Here is a 23,851-nt window from a genome sequence, read left to right as displayed (position 1 = left end):
TACCTCTTTGGTAATCTTCCGATGTTGTTTCAAATCGTTAGTGAAGATTAGGATATCATCGAGGTAGACGATCACATGACCTTCCCGAATAAGATCATCTAAGATCTCATTCATCATGTGTTGGAAGGTGGCTGGTGCATTACAGAAACTGAAAAACATAACCGTGGCTTCATATAAACCGTGATGCGTCACGAAAGCTGTTTTCCATTCGTCACCCTTGCGGATGCGAACATTGTTGTATCCCCATCTGAGATCCAGCTTGGTGAATATTGACGCGTTACTGAGCTGATCGATAAGCTCACTTATTCGTGGAATAGGGAAGCGATTCTTCTTGGTTATAGCATTAAGTTTTCGGTAATCTTGTACCAGTCTTAGTGTGCCGTCCTTCTTCTTGACAAAGAATACCGGGGCAGCAATAGGTGATTTCGATTTTCGAATGTAGCCTTTTGCTAGGTTTTCGTCGATCCATGAATCTAGGGAGTTTCTTTCCTCCGGATTCATTGGATAGAGTTTGCTTGGTCGTGGTAATTCGTGTTCTTCTTCAAACTCGATTGCATGATCGTAAGGCTTTCGAGTTGGCATCCTTTCAGACGCTTTCTTGGAGAAGACATCACCAAATGAATGTAGATAATCTGGTACTAGTTTTTCCCAAGATTCTACTTCATTAATAACCTGATCTTCTGGGCTGCCAGTGTTTGACTGGGGTGCCGCTTCTTTCAGGTCTTCTTCTGGTTCAGCATAGCCGCAATCTGCTATAGAAAGTATCATGCGAGCTATTTGTTCGGCTTCGGGATCGTCCATGTCGATCCACGAGATGATAGGATTTACTGCATCGATGTTGTGTCCATTAAACATTCGGAATGCAGTTGGCTCCTCATCTGCCACTTGTTGTGCTCGTTGCGAGATTTCTTCAGCTTCCTCTCTCGCAATGGCTTGTTGTTTTTTACGAAGCCTCTGGTGGTGACACGTACTCGGGCATCGTGAGTATTTCCATTCTCCAGCTTGCCAGTTGATTTCTGGGTTATGCTGACGTAAGTATGACATCCCAATGATCATGTCTAACTTCCCGATGTCCGTGACTAGCAGACGGTGGGTGGAACCATGATCTCCGACTTTGAGGTATGCTTTTACATAGTCGGTTATTTTACCATGTTTATTTTGGGATCCGTCAGCATTGTACACTTTGTATGTAGTGTTTAGCTTGGAGGTTGCGATTCGATTGTTCTTTACGAATCACTTGCTGATGTACATGGAATATGCTCCTGAGTCGACTAGAGCTTCGGCGCTCGATTTTTTGCCGTACACCCATAATGTAACTGGTAGATAGAATGATGATAAATTTGGAGACGAATTCTTTATTGTTACATTATCATCCTCTGCGTTGCGATGATCTACAGAGGTGTCCGATTCGGGTGCTAAATGTACAGGTCTTATATAATGTTCTGGGGACTCTGACGAGCTGCCTACAGATCCCCTTTGAGAAAACCCTTCCGATCCTTCCTCGAAGAGCCTTCTCCCGCCTTCCTTGATGAATTGGATCCATTCGCCCTCAGGCGCCTGAGCCTTGAGAGGATCGCGGCGAGATCTTCATCCGACTCGGATGCATCAGGCTCGCTTTCCGAGTGGATGCTGCGGTCGCTAATATGCGCAGCTGTCTCCTTACCCTTCCCCTTAGTCTTAGAGGAAGAGCTCTTGTGCTTCTTGACTTCGGGACCACTGTCCGTGTCCATTTCGCTATCGGATGAAGCGGAATCCGATGCTACTTGTCGCGTCTTGGACGACTTGGATTTGTTCCTGGCGTCGTCCTTTTTTTTCCCGTCCTTCTTCTTCGCGGCTGTCTCCTTCTCCTTCTCAATCTGTTTCTTGACATGGTCCAGTTTGAAACAATCGGTGCAATACTTGCCGAAGCGTTTTGACGATTTGAAGAACGTTGGTTTGTTCTTCTTGCAGTTGGCGCATACCAACTTGTCGTCTTGTACGCTTCGTGCTTTGCCCGATTTACTCTTCCCCTTCTTCCCGACTGCGTCAACCTCCATAGCATTCGGGTCCTTGGTTTCGGCCTTGGCATGGTGGCCTTCTCGTTGTAGTGATGTAAATATCCGGAGTGCGAATGTAAGGAACTCGGTCCACTTCTTGGGCCAGTTGTCCTTAGTGGTATCTGCCAGCATGAGCAGCCACGTTTTTTCCGGAATATGTTTCTTGATCTTTTCGATCAAATCTTGATCCGAGAAGCCTGTACCTGTTGCCTTTGGATGGAAGTCTTCTGCGAACTTTCGGAAGTCTCGATGATCCTTCTTGACGAAGGCTTCTAACTCCGTTCGCTTCTTGTCATCCTTGTCCAATGATTCGTATGCCGTGCGAAGTTCTGAGACGAACTCCGCCCAAGTTCCTGGTGCCTTGTTGTTTTCATTTATTTCAGTGATCCAATGCCGCATGTATTCACGTGCTCCTCCTTTCAGGAGTAAGAGGGTAGACATAATTTTGGACTCGTCTTTGGTATGTCCAGTATATTTCAACCAGAGCATTACTTGTTCGAGCCAATCATCGAGATTGACTCCGTCCTTATTGCCACCATATTTTTCTGGTTGGTCAATTTTTACGCCTTTACCCTTGCGACCAAACGACGGCTCATCGTCGTCGTTTGTGTCGTCGACATTGTTACTGCCTTGCCCTGCTTTTCTTCCCTGTGTTGATGCCCATGCGCGAAGTCGATCGTGTGATTTTTTCAGGTCTTCTGTCCTGGTTTGGAGATCCTTGATCTCATCGTCAAATGCCACCAATGATTCGTTAGTGGCCTTGTTGTCCTCGAATAAGGCTGACGAGGTTTTCTCCAAGTCTGAGATTCGAGACTCGGTTTGTTGACGATGTTGGTCTAAGAAGACCGTCCGATTGTGAAACTCCGTGGTGTTACGCTCCATTGTATGCGCTTGACGCTGGATGAGATTTTCGTAGTGCGCCACCGTTTGTTGACGCATCTCTTCCACCACGTTTGTGACCAGATCAACTACCCAGTTCTTCACATTTTCGGGTATATTCGCATTTGGGGGCGCCGTGTCGGCAAGGGCTTGATGAATGATAGGATTCGGGGGTTGCAAAACAATATTGAGACGTGCGGGAAGCTCCGGAGATGGAGCACGAGAGAAGCTTGGATCATTTGGGGTGGGGGTCGTCATCTTTTACAATTCTTCCTCTATTTCGCGAAGATGTTCTTCGAACTCAGCGAGATGCCTATTGGTGGTCGTGGCCTGTCGGACAATTACTCGTCCTGAGCGTTGGTTTCGCAGCAGCCAAAGGTCTCGATGAATGACCTTGATGAAGGGTTGCCACAAAAACCTGGTCTTGTCCCTGACTGCGAGCCACTGATGGTTGTGATGAATTTCGCAAATACGCTCGACTTCTTCGAGCCAATCGACGAAGCTATTGTAAGCTTCGGTGAGACGGTCTTCGGATTCTTCGGATCCAATAGGGATATAGCAGATGTGAACCGCGACATTCCTCCAATCAAATTCTGGATAGATTTGGAGGGCGTATATGTGATATACGTCGTGGTAATCGATGTCAAACGTGTCCTCGTATGTAGCAAATGCTTCGCCTGCTCTGTCTCGAAGAACACGTGGAATTGAATCCCAAAGATAATCAAAGGTGTGACCGATTGGATTTAACTGCACGAAGTTATCAAGATTGTTCGAGTCGCCGGATGAAGACATATACAAAGTAACTATTCGTATCTACAGCAAAGGTCGCCCTGTGACCTGTATTCCTAGACGATACTTCTGGATAATATCTCTGATTATCCAGTGAGCCTCTCCACCCTGACGCTTTCTTTCCTGGACGTAGTTGCAAAAGTCGCAAACCACGTGTTGGTGAATGAAGGAAAGCTTGAATTCCGCGATGTCGGTGCGGATGGATTCGAGCTTGAGTATGAGATGCTCGAGGTCGAGGATGTCGTGGTCGTCAAGCTGACGACGATATCGTTTAGTGAGTAGAATATGAATTTGTCGAAGGGTGCCTTCGACGCGCTGAGTCGAGATGATGGAGACAGCGAGAGGATAGATGAAATGAGACCCGGTAGCGGTCTCGACGTATGTCCCTTGATTGAGATCTGGACCAGATGGTCCTGCAGGTAGTCTCGGTCTCCTGACCGAGGGAGTCTGGATTATGGAAACTGAACTAGTGCTGCGAGGGGGCCGACCTCCCGTAGAGATGTGTCCTGGCCTTGGCAGGGGTCTTATGGGCCGCTGCTCGTAGAACTCTTCTGGAGTTCTCGCTCGAGGATGACGGATGACACCGTCGGTGCTGTGCAATGCCTTGGTGCGGCTTACGCTGGTAGAGTCGACGACTGATGGAACATCAGGTGAAGATATGACACCGCTAACGTGCGGGTGGACGTGCGAAGACGCAACACTGCGGCGAGTACGCTGTGCAGGCACTCGAGGCAGGTAAGATAAGCAGACTTATTCTTCTATCACAAACTTAGGACGCAGAGCGCCGACTAAGCCTATGACCTTATAATCAAACACTTACTGACTGTTGTCGAAGTAAGGATGGACACAAAGATGATCAAGGTAAAGCAGCGACTTGCAAGTGGTCGCTGGTGACACTGTATGGATAGGCGTAGCAGAGATGAGAATAAGTCTGGGGGACTTATGCGTCTCAGAGCTCTGGCTTATATACAGAGCGGAGGGACCCTTGGTACCCTGATACCCCAGAACCGCTAGCTAATGGACATTGTCTGATTGGTTACCACTACCTGTCAGACTACGTGTGTCATGTATGCCGAATCTCCGAACTACTTAGTAAGACCATGGGAATGGTATTGCCTGTAATGGCTACATCTCCGGTGGCGTGGTATCTATCTACCTCGTGTATGTGAACTAATATACCCTTAAGGACATATCTCCGGTGTCGTGTATCCCCTTCGTTGGATTCTTCCGGAGTCCGACCGTTGCTTCTAGGTGGGATGATATTACTGTATAAGTTAGGCTTACCTGATACCAGCGCTACTTGTCACATGTGTGGATATCACATGATATGTCACGTGACTAGACCTGGACCTTCGGGGTGCCTAGGACTGTTAGTACTTCGCGTACCAGTTCGTTCCTTTCTGAACAGCCTAGCGCTGATGTCCAGTGATGTCTTCGTCACGTGCAGAGGTGAAAACGTGAAAATCTGTGACAGGAAGGTGCCGGCTGGCTAACACCCTTGCCGCACCACGATTTCTTAGAGAACATTCAATGTAATTGTAGTTCGTAGTTAGTACGCGTACTGTGGATTTATATAAGCTTTCGTGAATGACCAACCGTTGATTGGGGATATTCGCGTGATCAAGAGTTTGGTCTGTCATTTCAGTCGAAGTAGGATAATTGGCGGTGCTCTTGGTGCTTTAAATTTGAGTCAGCTAATGAATATTTCCTTGGGGTCCCGACAATCGAGCTGCAGTCACTGTAACCAACTATCGATGAGGAGGTAACGTGGTATTGTGGCCGCCAATCACAGCGCATTTTGAAGATATGCCACTGACGCAAGCGCCCAGTCTTGGACTCTAACCGAATACGTGTTGCACATTCTTCTGACATAAATAGTATTCTGTTCTGCGCATTAGCACGTATGCGTCTTGGCTACAAGAACATAGCGGAACTTTGATGAACTTATCAAACTCAAGCACCGCCGCGTCGATCAACATTCAACCTCAAATCAGTGCCTACGACAAGAAGAAGGTCAGTGGACAGCATTGAAAGACTGTTTCACCATAGATCATATACGGCTGTGCGGCCTCATTGTAGCTGCGGCTGGCGATACCATCATTTATCGGCACTCCAGGGCCCCAGGTGCACTGGCAATGCATCTTTCCTCATGCAGTCAATTGCTTCTGCACAAATGCTGAGATGAATCATTCTCGCTTGACGGTTTCAATGCACAGGGCACAGGCAACTTCTGGTTGAGAACGAGTGCACTGACTCAATTTGCATCCATATACTAGGTCTCAATCTGTCTATGGGAACGTAGCTGCGTGTCCCCAGCATTTCAGGAGCACTTAAAGGGTATTCTCAACATGAATCCCGCTCGCTGAAGGCGATGGTTTCAATAGAGCCGGCATGTTCGATGTGAGCGGCAGATGCTGAGAATGTCAGCTAAGATGAGGCCATCGTACTGTGAGAACTGCGCAGAATCCTCAGTCGACTGGTCAACTCCAACGAGAGAAGAATCTCTGTGCTTTCGTACCCGTAAATTCTTTTTTCCTTGCATCTGATGATCACATCCCAAGCATGTTAAATAGCTTACCAGAGCGAGCTGCTACTCACATCTTTGGCACCCACTCCTATTCTCTATTCGTAGCATGACGAGCTTGACCTCGGACCCGATCAAGCTGCTCGAGATAAAGTGAGCTTTGAATCTCTTCTGTTGGCCAGTTTGCTAATTCCGAGGGCTTGTCATGCATAGCTTCCTGGCGAATTGTGCCTTTGCATCCGCAGCAGGTGAGTGCAATCATAGATGAGAGCCGCTGTGGTGCATTGCAATGATGACCTGAATTAGCCCTCATATTCTACGAACATATTACTACGTTCGACCAAGAGGTTAAATTCTTTTGGGGCAAAAGGTCATTCCCAGCAGTCCTCTTCTTCATCAATCGACTGGTGGCTCTCCTCCATGGTGCTGTATCAGTCTCAGGATTAACAAATATCTACTCACAAACTGTAAGTGTCGCGATGGAACTTTCATCTGATCACGGCGGTCTGACAGGATGCAACGGCAGAGGTTCGTTCCGAGTCCTATAGCTCACGAAGTTGCAAAATCTGTTACATATCATTCCATTTAGCTGTGAAGTAGTAAATTATGCACTTTACAGTCTTCAGCTCGCAATCGTGGCGGTGTCCCAAGGTACATTTACGTGCACCACACTTCAGCTAGATACTCACATCCCATCGCAGTGGTCACGCTACTACGAGTATATGCAGTGACCGAACGTAACTGGCATCCTACCATAATCATCGCGTTGCTAGTCGTTGCGATATTGGGGCTCGATGTTGTCGAAGGTACGCTCTCTGCGATGATTGGATTGAACGAATCGTTCCATCCTAACTCTCTTGTCGTGAGAAGTCTTCATGAACGAATCAACCGGGGTCATCGTTCTAGGATCTACGGCAATTTGCTATATGTTCCCACAGAATTCGTTTGCGAGCACCTACACAAAGTAAGCAACCCATTCTGTCGACAGCTTATATTTTCTTTTCAACTGTTAAATGTTGGAGCACGCAATCCCGCTGCGTCCGTCGGCTGCGCGCCAGCTACCTTATATGGTAACGCTACTCAACGCCCAGCGCGGTGTGACCGGTAGTCTTGGGCTCGGGTGTTTTCGGACACATTTACTCTCGGACTTAGTTACCCGTGTGTTTCCGTGGTTATATACTTGCGCACGTCGCCCGCTCCCCTCAGACGTTGTCTCCCTGCTAGGAGTACCAACGCTGAGGTGAGCTCCATACTGTGCACTCATAGTTACCCTGTATTCACACTCTCTTTAGCTTATACGCGTCTCCGACGCACTTAGGTGAATACACAGACGTTGTCTCCCTGCTAGGAGTACCAACGCTGAGCTTATACGCGTCTCCGACGCACTTAGTACTCCGTAGGTTCTCATAGGTTATGAGCCCCGAGCATAACCTTTAGGACGTCTCAACACACTCGTTAAACATACTTGCTCCATACGCTCCTTGCTGCGATTCACCACAATGTCGACAACGACAATTGACAACTTCACCGCTGCAGTCGACAAGCTCGATTCTACAGGCCGCAACTGGATCATCTTCCAAAAGCGATTCACCATTGCTGCAAAGCAGAAGGAGGTGTACAGTCACCTCACTGGTGCAGCTGCTCGCCCTGTGCATGCTGATCCTGCCAAGCCCACTCCCACTGAGGATGCTGCAATTGCATCCTGGGACAAGAAAGAGAATCTTGCGATGTACCTGTTGACGCAGAAGCTGCATGACGTGACACTGACAAAGCACTTGCGCAAGGGGACGGTTGCAGAGATCTGGTCGGCGGTGATGCAGGAGTTCACTCAGAAGAGTCTGCTACTGCGTGCGACGATGAGAAAGCAATTCATGAACATGCGATACTCACCTGGAGCTGATCTCCATCAAGAATTTGATCGTGTCCGCGTCAAATACGAGGAGCTTCTCAACATGGACATCACGATAAGCGAAATCGAGTACTCCTCCATGCTCATCGATTTCATTATTGTCCGAGGTGAAAATATCCGAGGGCTGTAGACACATAGGAACGAGTGACTCAGCCTCGATGTATGATGCGAGTGCTCTATAAATACCTGTAGACACGTAGGAAAGCGAGTGACTACAGTATATCAGTAAAGACTAAGTAAAGGAGTCCAGTAGGTACTCACCTCAGCCTCGATGTATAATGCGAGTGCTGAGGTAGTAGGAAAAGATTGAGCACGCTTGTGGCTACATGATTACATAAGCAAATGCGCGCGGAATGTCTAAGTCCGTGTCCCACTGGACATAAAGTCCGTATGACTTCCAACACGCCCACTCAGTGGGAATGCGGACCTACTTTTAGAACACTAATTGAATCCTTCATGCTGCTTGTGCTGTGCGCGACCGAGGGTCTTCAGCAGATGTTGTGACTTGCACAGATTGAATGGTAAGTGCCTGTGGCGTAGGGTTTCTTGAGTCCGTCTGTGCAGATTTGAGAACTCGGGCTGCTTGCTGTACGCTGTCTGCGCTGTGTGACTTCCCCTGAATTGTGCCCGATTGCGGTGCGTGGATGGTCGTACTCGTCGTTGAGTGTGGCCTTGACAAACGGGGTAAGTTCTTCCGTTGTCACTGATTTCCGTTGATCCGCATCTGACGTTGATTCTCCGAGGTTCATCGTCAACTGAGTGACCCGTAGCGCCCGCGCGAGCCTTGTCGCGTTCGACTGCGCCCACTTGATGCGCGTTCTTCCCTCCTCTCTCTGACTGTTCTTCTTTGCTTCTGGCTCTCTTCTGGACTTCTGGAGTCTCTACTGCCCGCTTCGTCTTGGCTCCAAGGCCTCCTGGAAATGTCTTGGGCTTGTATGCGCTGACAGAGGACCACGGATCGTCGTCGCGAATCAGCGCTGGGCGCGCATGTGGATTGACGGACATGGCTCTTTGAAGCCTTTGGAGCGGGAGCGGGAGTGGCTGCGCGTTGAGTCCGAGTGTGTGAGAGAGATGCTGTGGCCTTTGAGATGGCAGGTAAGTGCTCCTTCTCGATTTCGCGCTGAGGCGGAGAAGGAGGCGAGCAGTTTGACGCGGTCTGGCGTGCCAACGCGGCGTGATGGCTGGGCGAGGGTACTGTGTTGCCCTCGTCGTCTTCGTCATTGCTGCTGTCATTGTCGCCATCACCGGTGGACGTGCTACTGGGTGCGTCGAGTGGTGGCGGCGTTGGGTGATGTTCGGCGGCTACGATCGTGATACGAGCCGCTCGTCGTTCGCGAGGGCTGTGAGGAGTGCCGGCAGGTGAGCTCGGCGGTTTGCCCTGCACTTCGTGCTGAAGTCCAGGGTCGATCACTGTGCGTGTCTGCCGTGTACGGATGCCCTCGTCGGAGGCGGCGTTTTGCGCGTCGTGTGTGCGCCCACTCGTTCGGTGAGAGGCAGCGTGTGCCTTCACGTTTTGAGCATACCCGAGGGTGACGCGCTTGACCGACTTGAGGTCGAGTCTGGCGTCATGGGCCGTACACCCGTGCGTGCAGATGTGCGTGGCCGAGGGCTTGATGCCCGTCTGGATGGGCTTACTGGTCTTCACGTCGTGAGTCGCGTTGCTCACGGTGTTCGTGTTACTGACCGCGCCTTGATAGACCGTTTGTAGGGTGACTTCAGTACCCATGTGGCAGGTCTTGTGGTGCCACTTTACGACGTTCGTCTTGTGCGTCGTCGTCTTCGCCGCCAGCGCTTCGAGTGAAGACTCGTCGGGATCCGTGGAGGAGTCCGCGCGCGCTACGAACGCTCATATGGGAGCGTGTGGGATCGACTCGAGGACGTAGAGACCATCCGTCTTGTGTGCTAGGCCCGTCGTCTCGCCGTTGCAAGTGATTTTGCAGGCATCGCCGCAGAACGTGAGGGTCTGACCTCGTTCGGTGAGTCGCGAGGTGGAGAGGAGGTTGCCCTGGAGCTGCGGTACGTAGTAGACATCTTGTATCAGCGTCGGGCTTGTACGTCCGTCTTCGGTGGCTAAATCGATGTAGATTTGACCGATACCTTCTGCGTGAATGCACCGTCCATCTCCGAGCCAAACGCGCTTCGGTGAGGTAAGGTTCATGAATTGAAAGAACCAGTCGCGGCGTGAGCTCATGGATGCCGTTGCGCCTGAGTCGAGAATCCAATGGTCGGCGGGTAGGCTGCGCTGCGTGAGCGCATGGGCGATGAACAGTCAGAGGACGAGGGACACTGTGGTACCCCGAGTGGACGTGACCTTCGCCGCAAGGTCTTCACTGTCATCGCTACCCTCTTCCTCCTCCTGCTTCTCCTCGTCTCTCTTCTTCTTTCGGCACTCCTCCTCCGTGTGGTTCAGCTTGTGGCAATAGCCACACTTCTTGCCGGATTTCAGCTGCTTCCCATTCGACTTCGATGTTGATGGCATACCTGACAGCTTGGCGGCAAGCGCGTGCTGCGATCCCTCCTTGAGGCGTTCGCGCTCTTCAGTAAGGACCTGGTTTGTGACCGTCTCCGTGGTGAGCTTGTCGCTCGTCGACATGAGGATGGTGCGAAGTACTGAATAGGACGGGGGGAGTGATATGACCATGGCGACCGCGATCAGTGAGTCTTCGAGCGGCTGTCCGAGTGTGGCCAGAGTGTTGGCCTTTTGGACCATGCCGTCGAGCTGTGCCTCCATACCGGTCTCATCAGAGAGCGTATCACGAAATAGCTCACCAATGAGGTGCGCTATCGTCTGTTTCCCCTTCCCCTCATACCGCGCGGTGAGTTTGTCCCATACAGACTTCGCCGTCTTCTCGTACATGATGCCGCTCAGAGGCGTGTCTTTGAGCGTGAGCGTGATCTGCGCCTTTGCGTCTTGATCCTTGTCATCCCATTCGGCCTGCTTGTCAGATTCGGAATCTGCGGGTCGAGCTTCCTTACCCTGGGTGATGTTCCAGAGTTTCCTGATGTGTAGCACCGTCTCGAGACGGAACTTCCATTGCTGGTAGTTTGCTCCATCATCCTCGAGGAATGGTATGTCATAGAGGCAGTTTGAGCCGAGAGAGAGTTTGACAGATTTGGACATGGCGTGAGAGGGTGTGGAGTGAGAAGGTGTAGACTGTGGTGCAGGAGGTGCTGGTGTGGGTGCTGGTCGAAGAGAGAAGATTTAAAGGATTGTGAGCACAGTGGAAGCTTGAATGAATGGACAGGTTAGTGTGTAGCTGCGGGGCTCATAACCTATTGTCCGAGGTGAAAATATCCGAGGGCTGTAGACACATAGGAACGAGTGACTCAGCCTCGATGTATGATGCGAGTGCTCTATAAATACCTGTAGACACGTAGGAAAGCGAGTGACTACAGTATATCAGTAAAGACTAAGTAAAGGAGTCCAGTAGGTACTCACCTCAGCCTCGATGTATAATGCGAGTGCTGAGGTAGTAGGAAAAGATTGAGCGCGCTTGTGGCTACGTGATTACATAAGCGAATGCATGCGGAATGTCTAAGTCCGTGTCCCACTGGACATAAAGTCCGTATGACTTCCAACATTCATGTCGCCTGAGCTTTCCACGTTCATCTCGCAGCTCTCGTCAACTGTGAAGGCTGCTCGAAGAATCCAGGAAGCGATCACACCTAGTACAGTGACAGCCGCCACCCCGGCGCAGCTCAAGGCATTCGAGAAAGAGACCCCGGATCTGCCACCCGAGGTGCTCATGGAACTTGCATTGGAAGAATGGGATCGCCGCCATGGGACGTCAAAGGGAAAAGGTGCGAAACCTGATCCTGGGGTTGCTGCCGCTGTGCTGTCGAGCGAGAAGCTGAAGAGCTGGAAAGGCAAGAAGGGGCCGTGGAAGCCAGTCGGTGTTTGCTGGAACTGTGGAGGTAAAGGTCATAGGCAAGATAACTGCTCAAGCCCGAAGCAGGACAGCAAAGATGCGAAGAACGCACCTGATGCCAAGACTGACCAGGCAAAGCCGAAGCCGACTGCGGCATCAGCTGTCGACCTCAATGCCATTGCCGGAGCATGGACTGCCATAGACTTTGACCTGTCAGATGTCGAGTCGACTTGCCCATCCATTTTCTCGTCAGCTGGACAATCGGATTATACTGCACTTACTGAAGCTGACTCTGATGCTTCTACATCTGTGCCGGACTTAGAGCGCACTGCAGATGACCTGTCGGAAGTCTCTGAAGGTCATGAGGAGCACGCCATTGCTCCTGTTGAGGCTGTGCCTGAAGTCGGTGATGGCGGCCTCACGAAAACTGTTCCTCTTGCCGAGAGGATGCTGTCTGTACAGGGCTGGCTTGGAAGCCTTGCGAGCGAAGAGGACATGCCGGTGGATGCGGGTGACGACCCGATTGTATTGCCGGATGTTGCTGCTGTCGCTGTCGCACTAGTTGCTGATGCGCATCAGCCTAGGGACCTGTACGACTCTGGAGTGAGTCACCACATGTCACCATATCGGGAGGATTTCCTTACCTTCCATGAGATTATGCCATGACCGCTGAGTGCAGCTAATTAAGAGAACTTTATCGCTAGTGCCGTCGGCGATTTGATTATCGAAATTCCGCATGACCCTTTGCCGACTCGTATTCACCTGACTTGAGTCCTTTACACACCGTCGATCAGATTCAATTTGGTTGCCATTGGTCATATTGACGACGCTGGGTACACGACGACGTTCGCCGGTGGAACATGCAGTATCTACGGCAAAGATGGGGTTCTGATCAGTACAATTCCGAAGGAAAGAGGACTTTATATGGTCACCCATACACGTACCATTCCCTCTGCTAACACTGCCGTGCTTGCTGAGAAGGTCACTGTCATGGACCTTCATTGTCGTATGGGCCATATCGCACCACGCGCCGTGCGCGAACTTGTGACGAAGGGACTTGTGACCGGTGTCAAACTCGTGGAGTCCGACGAGTCCAAGCAATGCGAAGCTTGTATTCGCGCGAAGTCCACGCGGATGTCAGTTCTGAAGGAGCGCGAAGGTCGTCGGGCAACCAAATTTGCTGCCAAAATACATTCCGACGTGTGGGGCCCTGCACGCGAACCAACGCTAGGTGGACGGAAATATTTTGTCAGCTTTACAGATGATTTCAGCCGCTTCACGACGGTGTACTTACTGCGGCACAAAAGCGAGACTATGGCTGCCTATAGGACATTCGAGGCATGGTGTGAGACCCAGCTGGGTGCTCACATTGGTGTGCTGAACACAGATCGTGGTGGGGAGTATCTCAGTAACGAGTTCAAGACTCACCTGGAGGAAAGTGGCACACACCAGAAGCTGTCCGTACACGACACTCACGAGGAGGCTGGTGTGTCGGAGCGGCTTGGTCGCACCCTTATGGAGAAGGTCCATGCGATGCTGATCGCGGCGGGTGCCCCTATCTCTCTGTGGGGTGAAACTTTGATGCACGCGGTGTATCTGAAGAACCACACGTCAACGAAGGCGCTCGATGGGCGAACACCATATGCTGTGGTTTACGGCCACTTACCTAACGTCGTGAGATTCCCAGTCTGGGGATCGAAGGTGTGGGTGCACGACACGAGCACTGGCAAGCTCGGTGTGCATGCGAAGGCGGCTCGATGGGTTGGCTTTGACACCCAGAGCAAAGGTCACCGGGTCTATTGGCCGGACAAGCGGTCTGTGACGGTTGAAAGGAATGTGCAGTTTGGCGATCCGCACTTGCCTGTCGTTATCGCTGACATTCCTGAGCTTGAGGGGGAGGATTCCGAGCCTGTAGACAAGCCTGAGCCGTCAGCTGATGCACCGAAGGATACACCCGTGACTGCGGTGAATAAGACGCTTGATAACGCATCTGAAAGTCCCGCTGACAGCGTGCCGCTGCCTCCTCCACTGCCTGTTGCAGAACTGCCACGTCATTCGACGCGCGTATGCAAGCCCTCGCGTATCTTGCGTGATATCCTTGAGGGAAGAGCTGCCGATGCAAAGCCAGCGAAGGGCGTCCGTGTTCCTGACGAGGAGCTGGGTGCCACATCAGAGGACGAAGTGATGGCCGAGTTGGACGAGGAGATCTCGGGCATGGCTATGGCTGCAAAGATGGCTGACGCTGAGGGTCTTGAACCACGCACGATAGCTGAAGCGAAGAAGCGGCCTGACTGGCCGCACTGGGAAGAGGCAATAGAGGAGGAACTGCACGCGCTTGAGGCGCATGGGATATGGTGACTGGAGAAACCACCTGTGGGAGCTAATATAGTCAGCAACCGCTGGGTTTTTGCTATCAAGAAAGATGCGCAAGGGAATATAGAACGTTACCGTGCTCGCTTGGTTGCCCGAGGTTTCTTCCAGATCCCGAACGTCGACTTCTTCGATACCTATGCACCGGTTGCGAAGACCGCATCCATCCGCGTTGTGCTTGCCCTCGCCGCTCGTTATGACTTCGAGATCCATCAGCTCGATGTAAAGAGTGCATATCTGAATGGAGAGTTTGAAGAAGGAGAGGTCATCTACATGAAGGTTCCCGAGGGTGCACAACTCACCAGTAATCCGTCGCTCGCACTCCGTCTCCTCCGGCCACTCTATGGTCTTCGCCAAAGCGCTCGCCACTGGTATAAGAAGCTGCTCCGTGTGCTGCAGGAGCTCCTTCGACTTGCGCAGAGCGATGTCGACCAGGCCGTGTTCTTCCGCTGTGACGAGGCCAGCTTAATCGTTATAGTCGCGCATGTCGATGACTTGACAGTGGTCGCATCCAAGCCAACATTGATAGCTGAGGTCAAGTCGAAGTTGCGTGAGGCCTTCGAGATATCTGACATGGGGGAAATCCATTGGATTTTAGGATTTGCCGTGGAACGCGACCACGCGCGCCATATGCTAGCGCTGTCGCAGACCTCCTATATCAACTCCATCCTGAAGCGGTTTGGTTTCGAGGATTTAAAGCCACTCACTGTGCCAATGGGCCCCAATGCCCACCTCTCGACATCGCAATCTCCCCAGACTGCTGCTGAATTCGCCACCATGCGCGATGTGCCCTATCGCGAGGCCGTCGGTTCCCTCATGTATGCATCGCTTGGTACTCATCCTGACATCACGTACGCCGTCTCAATTCTCTCGCGTTTTTCTGACAATCCTGGACTGGTGCACTGGGAGGCTATCAAACGAGTGTTTCATTATCTTGCTGGGACCAAAGACCTGAAACTTACTTATGGCGAGACCAGCTTGGACCTGGTTGGTTATACCGATGCAGATGGGTCCATGCATGAGGACCGCAAGGCTATTTCGGGTTACGCTTTTCTAATCGACGGCGACGCGGTATCGTGGAGCTCGAAGAGACAAGAGATTATCACGTTGTCGACGACGGAAGCCGAGTACGTCGCAGCCGCCCATGCCGCAAAAGAGGCCTTGTGGCTTCACTCCCTAATCGGGCAAGTTTTTATGCCGTTCACTAGCCCCATTGTTCTCAATGCCGACAATCAATCTGCTATCGCGCTGACGTGCGACAATCAATACCATGCTCGCACGAAGCATATCGACATTCGTTTTCATTTTCTTCATTGAGTTGTTGAAGATAAGAAATTGGTTCTAACTTACTGTCCTACTGATGACATGGTAGCTGACACCCTGACCAAAGCCTTGCCGAGCCCGAAGGTCAAGCGTTTTGCTGCCGCCCTCGGACTGCGCAAGGATTGAGGGGGAGTGTTGGAGCATGCAATCCCGCTGCGTCCGTCGGCCGCGCACCAGCTACCTTATATGGTAACGCTACTCAACGCCCAGCGCAGTGTGACCGGTAGTCTTGGGCTCGGGTGTTTTCGGACACATTTACTCTCGGACTTAGTTACCCATGTGTTTCCGTGGTTATATACTTGCGCACGTCGCCCGCTCCCCTCAGACATTGTCTCCCTGCTAGGAGTACCAACGCTGAGGTGAGCTCCATACTGTGCACTTGTAGTTACCCTGTATTCACACTCTCTTTAGCTTATACGCGTCTCCGACGCACTTAGGTGAATACACAGACGTTGTCTCCCTGCTAGGAGTACCAACGCTGAGCTTATACGCGTCTCCGATGCACTTAGTACTCCATAGGTTCTCATATTAAATACCAGGCGTAAGCTAATTATATGGACTCTCCCTTCAAAAAATGAGCCACGCTAACTGTCACTTCGTAGTAATAATTGCCCTCCTTGTTATTTCTGTGGTCTACAACGTTGTAGCGGTCGGTGTCATCTGGAGGATGCTATATGAACAACTCAGCCAGAACTCCACTGGAGTGTTTTCACAGAGTCCATCACTAGTGGCATTGTTGCTGAGAGACGGTGAGTAAAGCTTACGTTGTAGGACCGTGATTGGGTCATCTTTTTTTTTGCATGTAGGTACGATTCAGTTCGTGTATGTGGCCAACTCTTTTTCCATTGCAGGGGAAACTAAGACATTCGCCATAGAATGTTATTACTGCTGAACGTTGCCATCTGCATACTATCGTTTGTTGGCCAGGTCAGTGACCCAAAATATCCATCAACGTTCATACTGATGCTGCTGAATGCCTTCTTGAACACCCTGACCTCCTATGTAGAATGCCCTATATGCTGTCAACAATTTGGGGGCACCGTTAAGTTTTATTGGAGTGCGGCCGCTCTAGGGCGATGGGGAGGATGGGGAGCCCGGGTTTGACAGCACGGACACATGATCAGCGTGTAGGTACAGAGCGATGCGTCTCGGTAGTAGCACCTAGTGTTGTTCAGGGCCAGGTTAGGCTTGAAAGCCCAGGGCCGGGCTCAGCTTGAGGGGGCTTGGGCTTGCATATTTTGCAAGCCGGGCCTTCACTGGAGGGCCGGGTCAGGCTCAGGTCGGGCTTGGGCTCAGCCTCGGGCTTGTTATATAGACACTCGCAGAAATGCATTTTTGTACTTCATAGAAAGAATATGAATCTAATTGAGTGATCTACACATCAACATCATCGTCTTCTACATCAGAATCCAGGTCTAGCACCAGATTTTCATCAATATCATTGCGTGAGGGTTCATAGTTCTCTTCAGCAGCTTCTAACTCCTCCTCCGTGAAAGACGAAGGCCCAACATCATGAAAAAACAGGTTCTTACGGTACGCACATTTGAGTGCCTGGAGGGCCTCAACAATGTCGCCCTTCAACCAGTTTCGTCGTTTAGTAATCGTGATGCCTGCGCTAGAGAAGGCCCGTTCACTTGAGACCGAGGTTGCCATAATTGCAAGATAATCACGTGCAAGCGAAGCCCATATAGGGAAGCAGTGTGCATTGAGCTGCACCATTGCGTAAGTGGAGATCAGCAGAAGGCCTTCCATACAAAAATATGTAGTACGTACCCCCCACCAATGCACCGTAGAGACCGTCTCTGGAATATCATCATCGAGCATTACATACTTATTGAACTCCTTCTCCCACTCCTGTCCTGGATCTATGACAGTCTGGCTCGCACCTCTAGATGGCATGGCATGAGTTTCCTCATCAGAGGACAGGTCAGCAAGCATGGAGCCCATGCGTCGAATAGACTTCGTCTTAAGCGACATTGCTTCGTTGGCAGGGTTGGCAGCGCCGCAGACATTGGCATACCTCTCCTTGTACTAGCATGACTTCGTTAGTGGCTAGTAACATACGAAATAAGGAGTGACTTACAATTCGCCTGATAAGCAACATGGCTTCATCACGCAGAGACTTTGGCCAGCTCCTCTCAAAGAATGAGAATCGTATACGAGGGTTTAAGACTAGGGCTATATGTCAGTACTCATTTGATTCATGTAAGTCGCAAATGTACGTACTGATTGAGAATACATATACGTCGTTGTCGCCTGTCTTGTCATAATACTTGCTAATCTTGTCAAGCCCTGACTGTAATCCGGCTTCGAAATACTCATACTGGTCGTTTTGAAGTCGCTCCGTCCAGCACGCGTGCAAATCTTCAAGCGCAGGTAAGGCGAGATGTAGTGCAGGTTCATGCTCGGATGAGAAACGCTGTTGGCAAGCGTCCGCACTCTGACATGGATGGATGGTCATGCAAAGTCTAAATATCACAGTGAGGGTGCTGAACGTACCTGTAGAATGCGCTGAAACTTCTTGACGCGATTCCATTCTTCAGCGCTGAGCAACAGTGAGTACAATTTTGCTGAGGTTGCGCGATCCTTGGCAGCATGAGAGATTTCCGTAATGAACTTCTCGACATGCTGTAAAGGCATGTCTTCAGTCAGCTATGAAGGCACACACAGAAGTCTATATTAAAAACCTGCCGTGCGAAGACTGTAGGCACGATTTAACATCATGTACGTCAATGACCAACGGACCTTCATATCGACTGTAAGAGTCTTGATGTCATTGAAGACAGCGCCGGCTGTCACTTGAATATCATGAAAGCGCTGCTTGCGCTGACTTGAAGAGCGTTCCTGTGTGATGACAATCAGTATTACACTGGACGGTGAACGCTCAGCCTGGCTGCTTTATTCGTGCCTACCTTGACCGATATAGCACGAATAAGTCCGACTTCATCATGCACAAGTGCGTTCATATCTGGTAAGTGCACGTCGGGCTGGTGAGGATCATAGTGAGGAGATTTACTTTGCACAGCTATCACTGCTTGAGTAGCTAAGTTTATGATATGGACGAGGCATCTGTAGGATAAATGTAATCAGTAGTGGCTCGAAGCTTTTGCATCAACAATACGGATACATACCCGACGCGCCGCTGGTCTGCATCAAAATCTATGTGATGTTCTTTGTTGATGACCCTGGCGAATTCTCTCATCATCGTTAAGTTGGGGCTCGCATTGTCGCATGTCACCATGAATATCTGCAAGTCAATGAAGGCTCGTCATCAAGGCACACATGATTTCGCATAGTATTAGATTAGCACTCACTCTTTCTTCTATCCCAACGTGTTTGGCGACCTTATATAATGCTTGACCGAGACGTTTACCGTGATGTGAGTGATTCATCTGCACGAAACCGATGAGTGTGCCCTCTAACGTCCATGCACTTGACACCTTCTCCTCGATCCAGTGGGCAGTTACAGCGAAATAGCCATCGATGTTGCTTGCTTGCCAAGCATCGCAGGTAAGTGATATCTTGCCAGATACAGTCGGTCCCTGAGGCATCAATGTAGGTCAAAAGGGTCTACGCAGTAAGGATATACATACCGTCAGACACCGCTTCAAGTCACGTAAGTATTGATGAAATAAATTGATGATTTCACGCCGTGTGGTGGATCGTCTAGAGATCTTGATGACGCCCTTGGCACGTGAGGCAAGTTGGATCATCTTCTCGAATGCTGGGTGTTCGAGGGCACTGATGGGCTAGTAAACTTCATCAGTAAGTCGAATCAAACCTGTTCTTTTGAACAGCTCACCTGATCTGTCTCCACAAGCCATTGTATTGTGACAGCCTGGAACGCATCATCGGAATATGGAAGGACACGTTCGACAGCATTTCCCATCTGAACGCGTCCATCTAATGTGCCCTGTGTCTTATAGCCTTCGACAATGTTTGCCTTTCGGGCTGTTACGTCGTCCGGAAGCTTCGATTCGAAAGCTTCTTTCTGGCACCACTTGTAGTATCTGTGCTATATGTGCCATTAATAAAGGCACAAAATCAGCGGAATGAGCATACCTTATGGTGACACTGCAAGTGCCGTCGCAGTGTTGTCACATCTGCAATGATGGTGTGCTCGCCAATACGCGTTTTCCTGCAATAACGAGTCAAATCATATCAACAAAAGCAGTTATAATAACACATTAAAACTTACTTGCAAAGCCGACAATCATGAACGCGCTGCTGCTTGTCTGGTTTGGAAGGATGACAACGTTCTCGAGGGTCATCAAAAAATGCCTGTATATCAGCGGTCTCTTTGAGTCTTGTCTTCTTCTCACTCGGCTCCACAATGTGGGCAAGATCTTTCAGGTGGCCTTCAGAATTGTAGACATCCTGATCCTTCTCGCTAGCATTATCGAATATGTCGTCTGCAGTACAATGATAAGTGTCAGCTGCTGAATCATGCAATATGTACTTACCTGATCCTTTCTTTCGTTTAGGTGGCCGAATCTCCTGATCTTCATCATCATCCCCCTCAACTTCAATCACCGCTGCTGTTGGTCTTGGAGAGTGAGGGTGAACGATACCTATAATGGTGTGTCTTTCAGCATTGTTCTCATCTGTGAGTCGAGCGCTGGGTTTTGGCACGCGTTTTTGTAGCAGTGATGCAGATACTTTGTCTGCGAGTGCGACTTCGTCACCCATGTTGAAGGCCTAAAGATAAGGGGGGAATCTCGAGCAGTGGTGACGTGGTGAAGAGGACACACCAAAATTTAAGGGCTGCTTCTAGGGCCCTATTTTTCCGTGCAAAGCCCTAGCTATCCAAGTTTCAGGGTGAGTTGCCCAGCTATATAGTGAAATTCAATAAAACTGACCTTGCTGTCTGTGTTCATGGCACCAGCTATCCATCTGAATATACAAAATGGTGATATGACGTGGCACAGATGGAACCTGAGTTGTGTAGAGGATGCTTACCTCTCGCAAACCGCATTGCATCTTGACTGAAGTGGTGGCTAGAGCTTCAGATCTGAGATCCCACCTGGGCTTGGCGACGAGTGCGCTGGTCGCTGACTGTCGGCTGCTGACTGGGGAAACATCAGAAGATGTGGGAGAGCGGTGTGGGGAGGCATCTAGAACGACAGCGATGGCGCGATTATGAAACAGTTATACAATTCGCTGAGTTGACGTCCAGCACACGTGCGTACTTTTCATTTCAGGACATTGGCAAATATGCCCAAAGCCGCGGGCTTGTACGGCCGGGCTCAGGCCTGCTGAAGCAAAAGCCGGGCCCTCTCATTGGGCTCATGGTGGGCTTGGGCTGGGCTTTTAGTGGCTGGGCCGGGTCAGGCTTGGCCGGGCTTGGGCTCAGAAGCCCAGCCGCGAATAACACTAATCATCTCGCTGAACATCATTGATTTCATTGGGACAGGCATCATCCAGGACGGGAAGACAGCTCGCGAGGTGTGGGAGGCGTTGGTGGTGAAGAGGGAGCGCAAAAATGAGCTGACGATGACGAACGCTGAGGATTACCTCAAGGCGTGCATTTGGGCTGAAGGGACGGACCTCCAGGACCACTTTACTGAATTGCGGCATCATCTACGCACTGCTCGTGATCTCGGGTCCTCGATTACCGACGCACGATTTGCCATCATCATCTGTCACTCGATGAAGGCTCTCTCCTCCATTAAGTTAGTCACCACCTTGCTGCTGCTCCAGACTGACCCCGAGATTGTCATGGATTCTATCCTTGCTGTGTTCGAGAGCGAGCACATACAGTCAGGTGGCACCCCAATGGGCGGGAGCGCAGTGCCATTACTCGGCACTACGAGCGCGTTCATGACACGTGCGAGGGCCAACATTATTTGTGAATGGTGTGGATGGTGTGGACACCAGAAGGCCGATTGTTACTGTGAGGGAGGGGGATGACCAGGGCAGCAACCTGTGACTTGGAAGACACTTCCGCATCCGAAGAAGGGGTCCCCGGCCGAGTGCGCTCTCGCTAGCAAGGCATCCTCCAGCATCGCCGTCCTGCAGGCGCATCTAACAACTGTCACGGCATCTGACTATGGCATCGAGGAAGACACTCCGATGACATCCAGCTACGATTATCATATATTTCTCATCAGTGCTAACGTCACCAATCTGGTTTCATCTACTGTGGATGGCAAATTATCTCGATTCTTTGCTTTCACTGACACAGGAGCTACGCATCATTATTTTACGGACCGAGCCTATTTTTCTGAATACATGCTGCTCGCTCCAACACTGGGCAATGGTGCGAAGAAAGGCTCCTCCTTCCATGTTATAGAGGTCGGGAATGTCGTGGTGCAGGTCGTTATTGATGGAAGGACATCCGTCATGACGTTCCAGAACACGATCCATGCATCTGAACTAGCAGCAAACCTCATTTCCATGTCACGGCTTGACCGGGCTGGATGTACATACTCGAGGGAGCATGGCAAGTTGACCATTCGTGGTCCATTGTCACGGCCAATCATTATCGGCACGCTTACTCCTGGGGACCTATACGAGGTTGTGCTTGAGAAGGTCGATCTGCAGATCCTACCCCAACTCCCTCGTGCCTTACTCACTTATGATCCTCACACATTGGCCATGCCCGGGCTGAACTCCGCTGCAGATGCGATGATGTGGCATTGTCGTCTGGGACATGTCAGTGAGTGGACTGTAGAGGAGATGAAGAAGAGCGCACTGGTTACCGGAATGGTCGTGAATGGCAGTAAACCAGTTGGTCGTTGCGAAGATTGCATCAAAGGCAAACAGGCCCGTGCCCCATTCTATCCTTCCGCGGTCGAGACGCAACTCTTGGAGCATGTTTACGTCGATCTCATGGGACCGTTTCCGGTGTCCTCGCTAGGCGGCGCACGATACCTGATGACGATTGATGACGGTGCATCGTCATTCACGACCGTCTATCCTCTGGCTAACAAGACCAAGGAGGACACTCTGCGATGCTTCCAGGTCTTCCACTGCATGGCTGAGCATCAGACCGGCCAGAAGCTCCGCAAAGTGCATTTCGACAATGGAACTGATCTCGGAGTTTCCCGGTCTAAGCACAGCAAAGATGAGTCCGTTGTCCAGGGATCTCGTTAGAGTCGTTTAGACATAGTAAACTACTGAGGTATGTACATCTTCTCGGTCCATTATTTATTGACTAATGCCATGGTCGGACTCTATCGTACGACACCCACTCGTTGCTAGGGCATGTCGCTCCGACCGTCCGACCGGCCACTTCTCCCCGCTTGCAACAAGAGCGTACCTGAGTGCCGCGCGCACTCTCCTTCCAACACGCCCCCTCGATCGCCGTCATCAAGCTGTCAGAATAGGCAAATGTGGCCGTCAGTATACGCCACCTTGGCCTTCGCACCCTTGTCATCCGGCTTCCCTTCCTCGTCATCCGAGTCATCCTTGCCATCATCTGACTTGGTCGGGCAGTCCTTCCGTACGTGCCCTATTCCTCCACACTTGAAGCACTTACGCTTCTCGCCCCCTGCAGCCACCTTCCACTTCCCTTTCCCAGCCTTAGCCATCATGGCCACCGCATCTCGGTCATCCTCCGTATCCTTCTGGTGGGTCTCCTCGTTCAGAAGTCTTGCTGTAACGTTTGCGACGGTGAGCTGTTTGGGTGGGATCAAGTCGAGCGTGACTACGAGCTGGTCGTAGTGTTTTCCAAGGCCCATGGTGAGTCCCAACACCATGTCCTCTTCTTCTACTTTTACCCTGGCGTATTCCAGATCTGTGGCCATTTTCTTCATCTGCCCGATCCACGCTGGCATCGCCTCGTCGGGGCCCTTCATCATGACAAATAAGCTGTGTGCTACCAGCAGCAGGCACAGGCTTGACACTATGCAATGAGGACTTAGTGGGCAAGGCTACAAGACTCCCAGTTAAGGGGTCGAGTCTCTCAGTGGAGAAGTCACTATAGATTCTGGTGTAGCTACCTGGTATATATACATGTGGGTAAAGACCCCATATACCGGGTCTAGGACCTCTGGTATCTACAGCCATGTCTATCTACATAGATGAGTAATACTACAGTATCTAACACATGACCTGTGGCTGTGTGTACTGGCCAACGGCATATTTACTCTCTATCGTACGATACTTCATGAATATCGTGATTGGCTAATGTCTCATCGTACCATCTCTA

At 50.7% G+C, this 23,851-nt stretch overlaps 6 protein-coding genes across 6 annotated transcripts; 3 read left to right on the top strand and 3 right to left on the bottom strand.

The window, feature by feature from the left end:
* Positions 1-3,299: 3,299 nt before the first annotated feature.
* Positions 3,300-3,986, top strand: LAESUDRAFT_762866 (uncharacterized protein; the record flags this gene model as incomplete). Its single annotated transcript, XM_040913160.1, has 2 exons — positions 3,300-3,572; positions 3,765-3,986. The coding sequence occupies 2 exons, from the start codon at positions 3,300-3,302 to the stop codon at positions 3,984-3,986; spliced, it is 495 nt and encodes a 164-aa protein (XP_040760037.1).
* Positions 3,987-7,730: 3,744 nt separating this feature from the next.
* LAESUDRAFT_614166 (uncharacterized protein) lies at positions 7,731-8,087 on the top strand (the record flags this gene model as incomplete). The annotated part of the gene is made up of 1 exon (XM_040903193.1): positions 7,731-8,087. A coding segment is annotated over one exon (357 nt), but the record flags the coding sequence as incomplete, so codon positions are not given.
* Positions 8,088-8,519: 432 nt separating this feature from the next.
* On the bottom strand, positions 8,520-9,736 carry LAESUDRAFT_412182 (uncharacterized protein). Its single transcript, XM_040902342.1, has one exon. The coding sequence runs from the start codon at positions 9,377-9,379 to the stop codon at positions 8,579-8,581; it is 801 nt and encodes a 266-aa protein (XP_040760035.1). The 5' UTR covers positions 9,380-9,736; the 3' UTR covers positions 8,520-8,578.
* Positions 9,737-11,721: 1,985 nt separating this feature from the next.
* Positions 11,722-12,672, top strand: LAESUDRAFT_762863 (uncharacterized protein; the record flags this gene model as incomplete). The annotated part of the gene is made up of 1 exon (XM_040913159.1): positions 11,722-12,672. The coding sequence occupies one exon, from the start codon at positions 11,722-11,724 to the stop codon at positions 12,670-12,672; it is 951 nt and encodes a 316-aa protein (XP_040760034.1).
* A 4,401-nt stretch (positions 12,673-17,073) lies between these two features.
* Positions 17,074-20,388, bottom strand: LAESUDRAFT_662032 (uncharacterized protein; the record flags this gene model as incomplete). The annotated part of the gene is made up of 12 exons (XM_040904971.1): positions 17,074-17,332; positions 17,480-17,610; positions 17,720-17,871; positions 17,926-18,016; positions 18,199-18,341; positions 18,402-18,444; positions 18,612-18,768; positions 18,831-18,946; positions 19,098-19,192; positions 19,289-19,415; positions 19,502-19,709; positions 19,898-20,388. 12 exons carry the CDS (start codon positions 20,386-20,388, stop codon positions 17,074-17,076), a joined length of 2,013 nt encoding a protein of 670 aa, XP_040760033.1.
* A 2,630-nt stretch (positions 20,389-23,018) lies between these two features.
* LAESUDRAFT_792747 (uncharacterized protein) lies at positions 23,019-23,516 on the bottom strand (the record flags this gene model as incomplete). The annotated part of the gene is made up of 1 exon (XM_040913937.1): positions 23,019-23,516. A coding segment is annotated over one exon (498 nt), but the record flags the coding sequence as incomplete, so codon positions are not given.
* Positions 23,517-23,851: the final 335 nt, after the last annotated feature.

Source organism: Laetiporus sulphureus (genome assembly GCF_001632365.1).
Source record: "Laetiporus sulphureus 93-53 unplaced genomic scaffold LAESUscaffold_49, whole genome shotgun sequence".
NCBI lineage: Eukaryota > Fungi > Basidiomycota > Agaricomycetes > Polyporales > Laetiporaceae > Laetiporus > Laetiporus sulphureus.
This window is presented reverse-complemented; position numbering and strand designations above follow the sequence as displayed.